The following is a 16,714-nucleotide window of genomic DNA, read 5'->3' as shown; positions in this document are numbered from 1 at the left end:
TTTTTTTTTTTTTTTTTTTTTTGATATTACACACTCAACAACACACTCAAGTTTCACCAACATAAGTAGCAAAAGAGATAGATTTCTTAAAGATTTGGTACTCTACTTATTAAGTGTTGTGATAGTATATACTTTACCAACACTTCAAATATTTTTATGCACTTTGATATACACCATCACAAGCTATCATAATATGTATTAAGAATGCTTGAAAGCAGAATTTTTGATCTTATATTAAAAGCATTCTTTTAATTCTTCATAAAATTAAATCAGCTCCTTTTTAACTTCCCTTGATGAATCAATCTACTCCTCAACAAATTCCTATAACTCAATCTTAACATCTCATATGAATTTAATCATACAGTGATCATGATTAGGTGCAAATTGAACCAGACTATCTATTATTCAAACAAAAGATATTTACCATTAATATACAAACACACTCGGATTTAAATATGATCTCTAAAGTATCACCACTCGATTTTCGACACATCAATATACGAACTGTCACGATGAATGAGTTATAAAAAGATGATAAATTTTTTCCACTTTTAAAATGAAGACAACATGCAAGTAAATAAATACATTAAAATAACACAATTTAAATGCATATATACCCACACACACTCATTAAAATACAAAGATCATTTACCAATGGAAGGGTTACAAATATCATGTACAAATAAACAAAAGATTCAAAAGACTCGGGTCAACAAGGTCCCTTCCACAACTGCACGGCCCAACATGCCTCGATCGTGACCACTGCTTTAATGCTCACCTTAAATCATGAAATTTAGGAAGAGAGTATAAAAATATTCATCCTACTTTTAGACTCTCATTGAAACTTATTCCTATACACGAAATCTAAAGTTAAGTGCACATAACTACCGTTAGAGTTAGTCAAATTGAGGCTCAATGTATGTACTAGCCTTTTTGGTCTCTACCTACCAAAACGCTGTACATTCCTCCAATGTGGAGTTCTCTAGCCCCCTCAGGATTCATAACCGAAGGATTTGGATACTCTACACTCTATGTTTTATATATGTCTAGGTCCCTCATAATACTTGTGTGAAATCTACCTGTATTCTCGCAAGGTTAGGCTTAGGGTAAGTCTAGTAAGTATGGAGGAGCCCTTTTGCTCTAAAGTAATATATGTACTCCACCTCTGGCTATTTACTAAATCCAAATTAGAGGATTCTCTTTAGTGGTAGCAGGTTATAACTACTTGTTGCATCACCTTTTCAAGCGAAAACAATAACTGGCATGTTGCATCACCCTTCCGAACGGAGACAGTAACTGACCTGTTCATGTCACCTCTTAGACTAGAAAAGTAAACTATCTTAGTAACGTTCTATGACTCCTGTAACTCACTAAGGTTGAAAACTGAGCTATATGTGCCAAATAAACCTTAATCCGTATTGGCTAGTTCACGAATAAGGGTTGCGCCCCAATCGTCCCTACAAAGTACTTAGTCAACCTAAAGAAGACAATGAAAACCTATAATTAGGTTCTAACTGTAGTACCATAGTAACATAAAATAGTGGTTCATAATCTCAAAACAAGTGTAATAGAAACTCTAGATCACGTAGCAATCGTCCAAAGTATAATTGGACAAAAATAGGTTTCCAAATCCCTTTGACATGCATCTAAGGATAATAATAACATACATCATGCTCAACATGCAAAATACAGAGATAAAATAAACCTAAATATGTTGGAATGCTCATAAACATGTTAAACCTATCCGAATTCTCAACCTGCAAGCGAAAGCTATAAAATTGTAAACTACACTAAAACCTAAACTATACATGTTTCTAATTTTAACTATCATGATATTAAGTTAATTGGGTTCTTAAAATATGATTAGAAATATGATTTCTAATCATATGCCCATGGTTCTAATTGTGTAACACCCAAGAACCTAAGGCCTCCAGAAAGAGGCAAAGTATAATTCCTACGGAATTGTACGGGTAAATAACAAAGGAAAATTGGGGGAAAGAAATGGGAAAAGAAACTTTTTCCAATTTTTACCAAACTTCTCTGATTTTTTATTTCTTATAGAGGAAGATTTTAAAGGTACTCAAAAAAGGAAAAAATGGTCAAGTGTAAAGAATTTTTAGAAACATTCTGAATTTTGTGAGCCCAAATTTCTATTCCTCTGTTTTTTTTTTATCAAATTGAATTCCTTCGGGCCCGTTCTCACTTTAAATAAAATTTGGAGGAATTTGGGTACTGAAAACTCTAGAAATTAGAAATTAGGTTCTAGAAGAAGAACGAAAAAAAAAAAATCATCTTGGTGGAATCGCCCAGTCTCATTCATCTAAAATCAGGTAAAATGGACTCTTTTATCCAAAAAAAAAATAGGGAGAAGATAGAATTAAGGAAACATGAAAAAAAAAACACCTAGAATGGTGAGTTAAGGCCTTGAACCGACCAAATTGCTTGGGATTTAAGTAACATTAATTGACCCATTAGACGAACTTCGCTGCCTATGAATTTTTAACTTTGAGTATATTATATCATTTTGAGGTTGTATACGAATTTTGGTGGTCACTAGACAAGATTGAGTAGCTAAATCAAGAAACCGTGTAAAATAACCATAATACCCTTCATGCAAACATACCTCATTTCACGCCTTTTAAGACACTCATGCAACATGAAACTTCTTACATGATCTTATAATGATGTTATCAAGGTACTAGCAAGCTTTTGCGCTCATGGGACCACGTTAGGCTGCCCTTTAACCTTTACCTAAACTAGAACCATTAAGCTTTAAGCCCACCCCACGGTATTGTGTACAAGCCTAGGTTCAGCAACAATCCATGTACCAAGAACGTACCTAGGATTATTTGAATAGCATGATAAATAAGTTGCTTGGATTCATACTCAAAAGTAACCATTATCTCCTATCATGAGGTGTACTATGAGGCCCCTATTCCTCTTTTAGGTGGGATACCCTGTGTTTTGTATCATGAGCACGATGCTATGAAGGGCATCATCTTCTCCTAACTTAGATGAGATGCCCTGTGTCACGGTTATGCTTGTCCAAGGTTTGTTGTCTATGGTCACATGACAGATGTCCTACTCTTGCTTGTCCTAGACGTGTTGTCCATGGTTGCATGCCTATTCCAAACTCATTTTACATGCTTACATCCTAGGTAAGCCTTTACCATTTCACATTGGGTCAATACGGGGTGTATGATCGTTTACCAAAATTATGTCTACACCCGCCAAGACTAAAATGCTCCAAAATGTACTATAGGGGGTATGATTAATTGTTACTTCTTCCTACCTTGTTATATGTTATTTTTAAGTCGTAGTATTTCTTTATCTGCTATAAGGTTGCTTTATTCAATTCTTCAAATCATTTTCAAATGTACTTCCTCCTCACATTTTCTAAACCTTTTCTCACAACGTGACTCGAGGCCCAAATATACGTCGATGTTGTCCGCGACGTTTGAATTTCTCACGGATAACTTGTTCACTTGGTTAGAACAAGTACCGCACAATCGTTGTCCTGCTACCGCAAGAGTGCGATTATGACACCCTGAACCACGATTCCATAGCAAGATGACACGATCATCATAGCACCACTTTTGTGCTCATGGAGAGAGAATTAAAGGTTACTTTAAGGAAAGGTTTCAGGATGAGTACATGACATATAATAAGATAAGCGGTAAGTGTCAAGCCCCTGAAAACATAATAAGAAGTGATATCCTAGCTTAAGCGGGTGATTAAGAGCTTACAAGTAGGTTACTTACTGAGTTTTTGCTCACTCCATGTTTATCATTTTTTTCAGGTACTGGAATCTGGTCGTGGATGGGAGCAAACTTTAGAGTGCGGGCCATAGACATCTTTACCTTAGTATATTTTGAGTTGTTATTTCAAGTCCACTCCTTATTTTGTGTTTGAAATGATTCTGTATAAATGCTTTAATATATTAATAGTATATATGTATGAACTTATGTTTTTAAATAAAAAAAATAAAAAATAAAAAAACTTTGGGTTTTACCAATTGACTTCCTTGATACTTGCTCCTATTAATAGTATATATGTATGAACTTATGTTTTTAAATAAAAATAAATAAAAAATAAAAAAACTTTGGGTTTTACCCATTGACTTCTATAGTTACTGCTTGATACTTGCTCCATAGGGCTACTTACATGATCATGATTGTTTGAGCTCGCAGTTCTCGAATTTTCTAAAGTTATTTTCCTTTAAAAATTTTAGAAGAGTCGGTAAATTATGTCTAGTTTTTGGAACAATAAACAATTTTATGAAAACTTGTCTAAACAAGGGTGAACCGATCCAAACAATGAGTAAAGGTCATCAATTTAGTGCTATCTCACACCGTAGTCTTAAGGCATCACTACTACTAATCCTTTATAGGGAGAATTACACATTCAACCACTTTGAGTTATTCTCGGTCAATCATACATGTGAGGATTTGGATTTTTTTAATCTATTTTAGATTTTATGTTGAGATTTTATTTTTGCTGTCAAAATGAAAAGATATTATGTTGCATTTATTGTCGCCGGAAAATGTGCAATTTCTGACAAGGAAGTTACTACCTTGATGAAAAAGTCATAAAAAAACCTTTTATATTCCCATATTCAACTCTCCTCCTTCCTTAGAAACGACTTTGACTCTCCAAACTTTCTAAGTTTTCGAGGTGTCTGAGAGTACGAGAAAAATCAAGAGTGTTAGAGGAGAAAAGCGTGTGGTTGGTTCGCTGGTTTTCGAGGAGTTCTCGGAATCGATTAGCGTTGCTATTTCGGAGAAAGAATTGAGTGGAAGTAAGCATCGTCGTCGGGATCATTGCGTTGAAGAAGGTAGGCCGTCGGAACCGAAGAAGGAAGACGCCACGTCACCGTCATCGGAAGAGGGTAGACTGTGTCATCATCGGCAGCGGTGCACCTTCATTTAGGGTTATCAAGGTCTTCCGGCTAAGGAAGACGAAAGATTCAGGTCAGGCTACTTCAATCTCTAGCCTAGTCCATAGACGAACACGGGCCGCGCTCATTCCGGCCCAATACGAGCCCAGCAAATGCGTGCATTGCTTTGCACGCGTATCCCGTGGCAGCTCAGCTCGACTTGATGTGTACGGCTGCTCGACTCCGTCAAAACCCACAGCTCGGCTCTGTCAAATCCCGCAGCTCGATTTGGCGGCTTGGTTGGTCGGCTCGACAGCTCAGCTTGGTGACTCGGTATCACTATAATATATCGATTCCAAGGTTTTTGACCCTTCCGAAGCCGTTTCTGCCCTTAGTTTTACCATCCGAGGTCAGTATGGTTCCTAAACGTTAAAGACAGATTAGGTTGGGGGTTTATTTTGATAAATAGCATGAGGTTTAGCTAAGATATATTATGAAAGGTTCTAAGTTTTTATGTGGTTATCATAGGACGTATTTAACCGCTAGGATTAGCTCGTTGTGAGCGAATTCAACCAAGACCATCGAGGTAAGTGACCTTACTGTTGGAGTTAGTTTACTACGTGTTATATGATGGTGCATGCCTGTGGCACCTGCATGCACCATATTTATGTGATATGATTATGTGATGTATAAATTGTATTGACTGTAGATTGTGTATGTTATGTGATGTATGAATTATGTTGACTGATAACTCTCTAAAAGTAGAGTTATATCAAGTCTTTTTGTAGTTAATATTGCACTCTTATTCACCATTTTCTCATTTATTACCCCATTTATTCTACTTAGTGAGCATGAAATCGTTTATTGCAGTCTAACATGAAAAAAAATATGATTTGGCATAAATCGATCTTAATTGTATATTTAATTGAGTTATATGATAAAATTTCAGACATTTATGCTAAACCATGTGGAAGTAGCAAATTTGGAAACAAATGAAGGATGGCATGGAAATTTTAAATCCACATCATCCGTCCAAGTGGGTCATTGACTACCCAATGAGAAATATCATATGTGGACTACTTATTCCTTTTCAGCCCTAAAGGGGAACCCAGCTCAATATAAAAGGAAAAGGAAGACCAAGAGGAGAGGAGCCACACTTTGGGGAGAAAAATCGAATTACACAGCAGCAGCCTCTACTGAAGTGAACTGCTGTGAAACCAGAGAAGAAAAAGAAAACCCTAATCCAGCAGAAGGAAAAGGAGACCAACAAGGATTGATTAGGGCAAAGAGGTGGACGTGAGAGCTCAAGAGAAGAGAACTTCCATTGACGAACGGCAACAAACCGAGATAACTCTCTATTTCTTTATCCTCTTTCCTTATTCCATCAATTTTACATGATGAAGATGCGGATTCCTTTGTTTAATTTAGTTTGTATGGAGAGCTAAACTTAATAGGGGAGGCGAGAGAGTTTTATATAGTTTAAGTATGTTGACGGTATGATTTTAGTTTATTAAAGAGTTGTTGTTAATGATTTACATGTATGTTTAATTAGCTACTTTACATACTTAGTTGTTCTCTTATTCGGGAGAAGAGAGGGAGCAATGAAATCCTCTTTAATACTTTAGTTCCATAGCAAGGAGACTTGAAGGGTAATAGATGGGTTGGGAATAATTCTTCTCCTAGAGCCTTGTTAATAGAAATTACAACGATTATGGAAATAATCACTATTCACGACCCTCGAAAGTGGGCTTAGGAATCTATTAAAAGGAACTAAACTCTACCACAAAACTCAACAACTTATCTATTTAATCTCTCTTAGCAAACCTTCCTCATTATAATTGATTTTCTCATCATTTTCTGTTTTTCGACCCTAGTGGCACTATGTTTTAGTTTTGTTTAAGTAGTTAAAATCACCAACACCCATTTGAATGTTACCCCAAAAACTCACTTAAATCCAGCGATAAAATTAACCAAAAAGATAGGTTCCCTTTGGAATCGATAATTTACTTATTACTTGCTACTTGTGATAGTGTATACTTGCACTTGTTCTTGTGAATTTTACATCATTTTATTATATACATCTACAAGCGATAAGATGTTAGTATGTTTTGTGACCATAGATTCTTTCCCTTAAAATACCCAAATAGATTGTGTTGACTGTAGATTGTGTATGTTATGTGATGTATGAATTATGTTGACTGTTGTCTGTTTATGTTATGTGAAGTTATGGATGAGATGTTAGTATTATATGCCATGAATATGTTGATCGATGTCATAGATACACGTAGAATTATCGAGTCATGTCATGAGATGTTTATGCAACTGGAATGTACTTTCATGTTATGTAGTATGCCATGTAATGTAGGTCATGTGAGATGCCATGTAATGTAAGAAACGAATATGCGATGTTAGATATGTTAAGGGACCTCATGCATATATGTATGTCACGTGCATCAGGTTCTTCCCCTTTATGTTACTAAAGAATGAAATACGATATCTATGTTCTCCACGATATCATGCAGGCCATTTTCTGTTCTGTGGTGTCCGGCAATGGGTCATGTGTGAAGGAGTAACACACATCCAACCCTACCCGGAATAGAAAAGCACCCAAGGCCATGTAAAGTTTATGAAAAGTTAGGTCCCGCTCATATGTTGCATGTGTTTGCATTCCTAACCCCAACAGTGGGGTGACTTACTGAGTATTTCATAAAATACTCAAGCCACGTGCTACCTACATTTTTTCAGGTAAAGGCAAGGCACCAATGTACCGTTGACAGCGGAGCTAAGGACACCATGGAAGTTGGAGATGAGATATTTTGAGGAGTTTATCTTTATTGGACTGTTTTAAGTTATAGCATTGAGTATTGCTTTATTTAGATACATTTTTAAATTCTGTTATTGAAGTTTATTTTTTTTTGGAGATAAGTTGCTTTGGATTTATGAATTTTTATGAAAGACTTTGTTTTGTTTCCATGGTTATTTATGATAAGCTTCCACGAATTATGTATGCATGGGTGATGTAACTAATTAGGTTTAGAAAATTAGGGGCCTTACAATACATATGTCTAATGGGGCAGTAATATCCATCAAGCACCCAGAGCTAGACACAAAATTCCAACCATCGATTTAGCATAATAATGTACAATTAGTGTAGAAACGATACATATCAACATGCAAGGAGCGATTCATTTATTTCTACATCTAGTGTATTTATTCTCACAATTATCCAATTTATCTAAGCACATGTTATATCGAAACTAGTCTCCTAAGGTTGGTTTTACTAGCAAGCATACACATCTAAGCAATCCCTACAAGTATTGCATCCTAAATTTTGTATAGTTACATTCAGTTTTACGCGTGTCTATCTTAGTACAATTTCTCACCAAAGAAGTGTCCAAAATTCCGAACTTATTCTGGTTTATTTTTTCTACGTTTCTCGAGTCATTTTGATTACTTTTCCCTTCTACACCTCTTCGAGATTCACCCTAAGGCTCTTAACAAAATCTTGAAAACTCAAAAAATAAAGAGGATGTTTTAAAGAATACATACCTGTTGGGCTCCAGTGTTATATTTTCTTTCAATAAGTTTCCACAAGCCAAAATATTCTGCTTTTGGAGGAGTTAGAGTAATAAGATTAAAGATTCCCTAAAACTATTTTCATATTTTTTTCAACTTGCTTAACCTTTGTTTAATTTTAAATAAAATCGTAGTTGGTTCTAATGCTTCCTTGCATGACTGAAATACTCATTCTCGTCGTGCCAACAAAATAAAGATTGGATTGTTCTTCAACCTCACATAAACCAGTGATGACCTCTCAATGTTTTTTATCGCTCCACGACAGCAAAGTTCCACGAGAAAGATCGAGTTGCAACTAGATCTTAACATCGGGCCCAAAGTCGAGGACTTGTGGGCCGATTTGAACTCAAATACTTGAGAGATTTTCATGCGATGTTGATGATCTTGGGATAAAACACAGGGGCAACGGTGCTTCATTTTAACCAAAAGCTGATGGCAATCCACAATTTCTCAAGCAAACTTATGAGTATTTCTACAATGGATGCTCATACTTTCAGGAAGAACATTGCGAATACTTTACCCCTCCTCAGTCTGCAACTTATCTTAAATTAAAGCAAACTTATTTTCCTCTAATGTTGCATTTATATCAAACTGCTGCACCATTAGAACTTCACCATAATCACCAAAGAATTTTAGTATTTTACAAATACTTGGAATTAAATTTTCCTTGCAACTCTATTAATTACATGGATTTGGTTTCACTTATGGATTGACCCACTCTCCACTCTTCAATCTTTGGACACCCGATTAACTTCAAACACAATTTATGCACCAGTCCAGTATCAAACAATGTATCAATTACCTTTCTTTTTCTCCTCAGCACTCAGAAGCTTGTCCTCCTCCTTCAAGCTTCATTGCTCCAAGGTTGACATTGGCTAGCTCGGCAGCAACTCGGGCTGCTGCAGTGGCACGTTCGGCTGAAGCAATGGCAGCTCTGGCTTTCTCTAATACATCAGATGGAGGTGGTCTTGTATCTAATTTAGAAGCGAATTCGAGTTTGACATCAAAATTCTTAGGTCCCGGTTTGATATCACTTACACTATTGCTAATTCGGGTGAGCGTATGGTGGCATTCAGGTTCTTGCTTTTCTACAACAGACACAACGGGATGCGCTGCTCCATAAGGAGTGGAAGGATTGGACGAGCTATATTGAGAGGGAACTTGAGACGCTGCTGCTCCATGTACTACCTTTGGTCCACCCTGCATATCCCATGACAAAGGCCACAGAATAGACCATCAAGAACAGAATAAGTTACTATGACAATAAACTTCATTTTGTGTGTGTGTGTGTGTATGTGTGTGTGGTGCGCAGATCAAGCTAAAAAAGTACCCAACATGAAGATTTAATTCTCGTAAAACTAGATTAGTTTAGTCACAAAATGCTCATAGCCAGCCACAAATATTCTAAAAATGCAACTTTGAACTTAAGAATAGGATACTAATTGTGCAATCTATTTAAGTTTAGGGTTCAAATTGGTGACATTTAATATTTAAGGTTGAACTTGACAAACTAGTTAGTCAAAAGTAGGTGTAATAATGTGTAGGGTGCCTCCTTTACAACTTGATTAAATTTAAAAAACAGATACAAAGTTCATAATAACACAAAGAACCCAAACAAACTCCCAGCCAATTTCAAGATGGCTGTTAACCTCTCAGCCCCTAAAACACGGTTCTATTCAAAAGAAAAGTCACCCTCCCAAGACAGAATACTTCCCTCCAATGGCTAGTCCTCACCTCCATGCCACTGGTACGAGCGTTTCACCAACTAATTGTCTGGTGGTCCTTTTCCTTACTACCTCTCGTAAAGTACGTATTCACGATTGAGGGTCTCATATAATGGTATTCTTCTTTTCAGCAGACAGAACAAAAATTTTCAACATAAGTTGTAATCTCTAGTACTGTGAACGAATTAGTTAGCTTGTTAATCTTACTGTTTTTGAGCCGTGTGTCAGCAATTTGTTAGGGTTCGACAGTTACGGATAGGAAAACGGGGGAGGGCCACAGAGTTTTGTTCAAAGATTATAGAGGATCCCCTAGAGAAAGGAGAGCTCTTGATCTCTCAAAAATCATAGAATCTAGACCATTTTCATTCCAATACAAGCATTTTCCAATTCAGCTCTGTAGTTCAAATCTCAGTTCCTTTCAGGCTTTTCAGGAACAGCGGTTAGAAATATCATGCCAATATATGAGGGAAAGGATGGAGAAATATGCAGTCAGTAGAATGGGATAATTGTTTCCAGAAGCAAGAATATATGTCATTTATAACTTCGCTATAGTACTACGAATGTGTGTTTCAGATCAATCAACACCAAAATCAAATTGGGAATCATACCAGCAGATCTTCGTGGGTTTTACTAAATTCAGAAGCAGTGGAGGAAGAATCCCAGTCGAGTCCATGTTCTTTTGCAATCTCCTTCATGACCTTGAGCTTTAGTTCTCCAGGAGGCGCACTCACTGCAAGCTTTTCAATAATCTGAAATGAAAACAAAGAATTGAATGAACCATTTCGCTTTTATTCTAAAAAAACAAACATTACTACTGCTAACGATAAACTTGAGACAAACTCAACTGATCGATTAACACCGGAGTCAGGACGAAGCTCAGAAATAGCAGAGACAAATTCTTTCCCATATTTGACAGCAAACAAATTCTTCAACTGCAGTAGATCTGGAAGGTCAGAGCATCTAGGAGCAGCAAATATTATGCTTGCAATAGCCTCTCGCAGTTCGACTGGACATTCTCTGTTATTGTAAATTTAATAGTTAGTTACGGACAAACAAAATGCACAAAGTAAGAACATTCACATAAAAGGCCCCCAGTATGGTCTGCACAAAAAGGACTCAACAGATTAACCTCACCATTTTTTTAATGATGTGCCAAGGCTACAGGTTTCTAAGCAAATAATGAAAAACACATGCATCAAATCAAACCAAGCAAATTAATAGAACTCATCTTCACATCATAGCATTGGAACACTAATCTTAACAACAATTTGATAGAACCCAAGTACATTGAAATATGAAAGATAACAGAACAGCAAGAAAACTCCCAAGTATTTGAGGTACTTTGAACCTCCACTTTCTTAAGATGCCACCGAAGCCCGAACCACTAAACAATTGTCTAACTTCCTCTTTTCCTACTCCCTCTATTTAGAATCAAATACCCTAACAATCTTCCTAACTAATTACTAATAAACCCTTAATACCCTAATAATATTCCTACTGCTGTTCCTATCATAATTATCCAAGAGAACTCACATATACATACTACCGTTGAAAATTATGTCAATGACAACTTAGTACTGACAAGAAAATTGAGTGAATAAATTTTGGTAGATAGACACGACACTAGTTCCTTTGATTGAATGAACAGGTACCACTTTCTTCTTTTGTAGCTTAGAACAGTGTAACTGAAATAACTTTGCAGCTAACAGATTTTCTCAAGACTATTAAATTAGACACCAGCACCAAAGAAAGCACTACATAATTTATAATTCTACAACATAACCCAGCCCAAAGATGCACCGGAAAATGTAAAGGACGCATCAATCGATATTAAGTCCAACACAAACAGAGAAGGTTATGCCTGGGGATTACAAGTAAGCTTCAGAACCACATATCAGTTAGAAGTTAGTTTCATAGCTAATTAACTTTTAATAGGGACAAACAAAAAAATTAATAGAGATGAACCAGTTAAACAAGAGCTTCCATGACTTATTTAAAGATCCAAATGCTAAGAATCATCAGACATCCATCGGACCAAGGGAGTTCCAATTTATGTGGACCAACATATAAATAGAAACTCCAAGAAGCAAAAAGAAATCACAAAACAACTTTTGAGCTATAGATTACTTCTGGCTTTCGATGATGGGGACGCGAGCAAGAACAAATTCACAAAACAACTCTAGAATTTCATATGCTGCCCATATGTTTTGTTCCCGTATTACATGCTCCACCTGCCAAAACAGATAACTACACATGTTATTTTAAGGGATAGTAAAACAAACATTAGAACTGACAGACATTACAGATCTCAAAATTCTAAAGGGTACCCGAATCCGAGCTATTGGTTCCTGCCCCGTCTGCAAGAATTGTGCGATCTCCTTGCGCATATGCTTCAGCTGTAGATCCCTCTTATTCTGCAGCAGCTTGATTCGCGAGATTGCCAAGCTCAAGCAAGTTTTGCTACAAAGCACCCAATATATATTAGACTTTTCATCCCCAGAAAAATGCAAGGGATGCTATCAGTTTACAAGTACTTGTTTGATTATAGATTTTGACATGAAATTGTGCGGAAAAACCCCAGTCTAATCGAGAGATGATAAAGGTAGAAGAGTACGAATCAAAATTCAACTGCCGAAATTATACAAAAACTGGAAAACTGGTCGATATATTATTTTGTCGAAGTTTAGCCGAACGAAAATTTGTGCAAAATCTCAACAGAAATTTCGTTTGTCGGTGTTGGATTTGGTAAATTAACGACACAAAAAGATCTCCAACAAACAAAAAATCCACGGAAAGATAACAATCCCAGATGAATTCTAAGTAATGCTGAGGATCCGAAACCAAATTCAAGCATAGTTAATGGAATAGTGAGGAGGTTTAGAATTAGAAAAATCGAAGGCTGACCATTTGCCCGCAAAGACGCCTCTGTTGAAGAGTTGGTTGAGGAGTGACATTGACGCTTGAACGAGGAAGATGAAACCGAGATGTCTGTATGTACTCCTTTCCCCTTTCCCGTTCTTAACACTGAAGTAAGAACAGTCTATATCAGAGGAATTATTGCAATGGAATGAGGCTTCGGTTCTCCCAGCGGCGGTATTAGAGAGCCGATCTTTGACGATCGACTTATCTAGGCACAGTCGTCAACTGCATCCTTTTCCAACTAATCCACCGAAGAAAAAGATCAGTGCTTTTAAGATTTTTTTTTCCCCCCATAAATTAAGGGCGGTAACAGCTTAAAAAATGGATTAAATTTTGCAAAAATTCTAAACCTGTTTTTTATTTTCATTATCATAATCTTAATATTGCATTCCAACAATAATGCCCCTAACATTCTTAACAATCCTAACAACTCGTAAAACTTTAATGGAGCTATTGCATTTTGTTTTATTTTAACATTAATGCTAGATTTTGTTTTACCATTTTAGATTAACTCATTGTGTGTATTATATATATATATATATATATATATATATATAAGTAAACATAGGACTTAGATCAACGGTCCCCTCTACAACCGCACAGCTTGACACATAATTGATCATGGTTAGTGATCTACTGATCACCTGAAAAAGAAAATGTAATAAGAGTGAGTATTAAAAATAATTTATCAGTAACCTACTTGTAGGCTCTTATTGAAACTTATTCCTATACATAAAATTTGAAGCTACGTGCTTAAACTATTTTTAGAGTTAATCAAAACGATGGCTAGAGATTTATACTACCATTTTCAAATTCTTGTTTACCTAGACCTTACACATACCTCCAAGGAGTACTTTATCCCCTTTAGGGTTCATATCTTGAGGGCTTTAGGTAATATTAACTCTATGTCTTACGTTTATCTAGGTACCATCATCAACCTCACAGTAATTGCACCTCAGATCACTATGCAAAACTTCTAATATACGTTATAAGGTTTGACTTGTGGCTAAAGGCTATGCGCAGAAGGAAGGAATTGATTACGATGAGATTTTCTCACATGTGGTAAGGCATTCTTCCATTCGGATTTTGTTGGCTTTGGTTGCTCAATTTAATCTTGAGCTTTCACAATTCGATGTAAAAACTACTTTCTTGCATGGAGATTTAGAAGAAGAAATATATATGGCACAACGAGTTGGTTTTCACGTAGTTGGGCAACAACATTCGGTATGTAGATTGAAGAAATCTTTGTATGGGCTGAAGCAATCTCCTTGCCAATGGTATAAGAAGTTTGAACACTTCATGGTAGAGCATAAGTACACTCACAGTCAATTTGATCAATGTGTATGTTGGTGATATGTTAATTGCTTCCAAGAGACATGTGGAGATTGATAAGCTCAAAGATAAGCTTTCTAAAACATTTGAAATGAAAGATTTATGCAAATCAAATAAAATACTTGGTATGGAGATAGGGTGAGCTTGAAGAAGAGGTACAGTTTGGTTGACCTAGTCTCAATATCTACGCAAAGTGTTGACACAATTTTGTTGGAATAATTCAACTAAACCAGTCGGTACGCCACTTACTCCTCATTTCAAGCTTAATGTTTCCATATGTCCAGGTTCTAATGATGATAAAATTCCTATGGAGAATGTTCCTTATACAAATGTTGTTTGGGCTTTTGTGTGTACTCGACCTTGATCAGTCACACGCGATTTGCATGGTGAGTTGTTATATTCATAATCCTGGTAAAGAGCATTGTCAGACTGTCAAATGGATTCTTAGGTACATTCTTGGTACTTGAATGTTGGTATCAAGTTTCAACAACAAGAGATGTTTAATCTTGACAACCTCATAGTTGGCAATGTGGATTATGACTATGTTGGTGATTTGGATAAGCGACGATCCACTATTGGTTATCTATTCACTATGGCTGGTGGACCTATTTGTTGACATTCAACATTGCAGTCTACCGTTGCATTGTCTACCACCGAAGCAGAATATAGTCACTAAAGCTTTTAAAAAGGCTATTTGGATGCATGATTTAGTTAATGGGTATTGCTAAAAAAACATGTAGATGAGTTTTAAAGAATAAGTCTATCATGCTCATACCAAGCATATTGAGTCCGTTTTCATTTTTTTCGAGAAATTATCAATGAATGAGACACTCATTTATTGAAAATTGAAACTGTTGATAATCTTGCGGATATCTTGCAAAGGTGATTGCTCGTGAAAAGTATTTGCATTACTTGAATAAAATCAATGTTAGACGAAAGAAGTAGTCTGTTGACTCAGTTGCAACCAAACTAGTTATCTGCTTGGAGATCTTCTGACATGATAGAAATTGTTGTAAATTGTCTTGAAGTATAGGTTCATGAATCTTTCGGATTCATGAACATTTTTGGTACCTTCCCCTCTCGTATGCATGTATTGAAATTTATTTGGTTCATCTCCCATTCATTTAGTTCATCACCCATTTTTTGTTCATTTTCGAAGGTAACGGTGAGTATAAAAAAGTTATATATTTTTACGTAGTTGCCAAAAAAATGCGAGAATTCCATCGAGGTGTCGGAATTCTCACGCTCTCAGCCTACCCACTCCATGCTCCTCCCTTTCCTCTTAGACCACTAACACCTGCCCTCCAAACACCACGAAATCTTCGAAGAGCGTGAGAGAGGAAGAGAGAAGGCAGATGATAAAGAAAAGGAGGAAGACGATGTTGACTTCTGGCAATCGAGAAAAAATCGTCGACGGAGTAAAAAACGGCCGAAGGAAGACTTCTTGGAAGAAGAAAATAACGGAAAACAAAGGGAGAGAATATTTGCGTTGAAGACCAGATGGATTGTTATTTTTATTCAGTTGACATATTTAAATAACCATCCTGTCCTAAAATTAGCGGTAGTGGCATAATTCTTGCACCCAAAGTTGGCCAAAATGGCCAGCAAAAAATATGCTCTTCCATTTATACGAGGAGCTTAATTCAGATATCCAACAAAAAAAAAGAACCTAACTAAGTTTAAGGAAACGTGTGAATAACCTAAATAAGGAAAACCATAGCTTTTATCTAACAATCTCTTCCTAAAAGCTGTGGTATATCTACCTTATTATTTGAACTCTGATCTTTTAGTGTAGTTCTTCAAATTTTACCCGCGTCAGGGACTTGGTAAAAATGTCTCCAAGCTGTTCCTCTGTTCGAATGAAATCAATCTTGATGAGCCTCCAATCTACACATTCTTGGATGTAGTGGAATCTGATTTATATGTGCTTGCTCCGGTCGTGCAAAACTGAATTTTTGATCAGGGAGATCGTAGCTTTATTGTCAACGTATAGCATTGGTAGATCGTCTTCTCTTCCGATGAGTTCTTCCATCAGTTGTGCAAGCCAGACCCCTTGTGTTGTCGTCGTCAAAGTGACAATGTATTCTGCTTCGTAGGAAGACAAAGCAACTCCCTTTTGTTTTGTTGATTGCCAGCAGATCGTGCCACCTGAGAGGAAGTAAATCATCCCACTGGCGCTCTTATGATCATCAACGTCACCGGCCATGTCACTATCACTGTAGCCGACCAGCTCAAACTTCTCCTTTTCTCTCCCTGCAAAGTATCTCACACCCCAGCCTCTGGTTCC

At 36.5% G+C, this 16,714-nt stretch overlaps 1 protein-coding gene across 2 annotated transcripts; it reads right to left on the bottom strand.

Annotated features, from left to right (window-relative positions):
• Positions 1-8,995: 8,995 nt before the first annotated feature.
• Positions 8,996-13,337, bottom strand: LOC111429884 (IST1 homolog). 2 transcript variants are annotated; one of them, XM_023065957.1, is made up of 6 exons: positions 13,081-13,337; positions 12,504-12,636; positions 12,304-12,407; positions 11,022-11,193; positions 10,785-10,925; positions 8,996-9,652 (listed from the first exon to the last, which is right to left on the bottom strand). In XM_023065957.1, exons 1-6 carry the CDS (start codon positions 13,128-13,130, stop codon positions 9,269-9,271), a joined length of 984 nt encoding a protein of 327 aa, XP_022921725.1. In that variant the 5' UTR covers positions 13,131-13,337; the 3' UTR covers positions 8,996-9,268. The 2 variants fall into 2 exon arrangements, with proteins under 2 accessions (XP_022921725.1, XP_022921732.1); XM_023065964.1 differs by lacking the exon at positions 13,081-13,337 and adding an exon at positions 12,956-13,049.
• Positions 13,338-16,714: the final 3,377 nt, after the last annotated feature.

Source organism: Cucurbita moschata, unplaced genomic scaffold (genome assembly GCF_002738365.1).
Source record: "Cucurbita moschata cultivar Rifu unplaced genomic scaffold, Cmos_1.0 Cmo_Scf00002, whole genome shotgun sequence".
NCBI lineage: Eukaryota > Viridiplantae > Streptophyta > Magnoliopsida > Cucurbitales > Cucurbitaceae > Cucurbita > Cucurbita moschata.
Note: the sequence above shows the minus strand (reverse complement) of the source record. Positions and strands in the feature narration are given on the sequence as shown.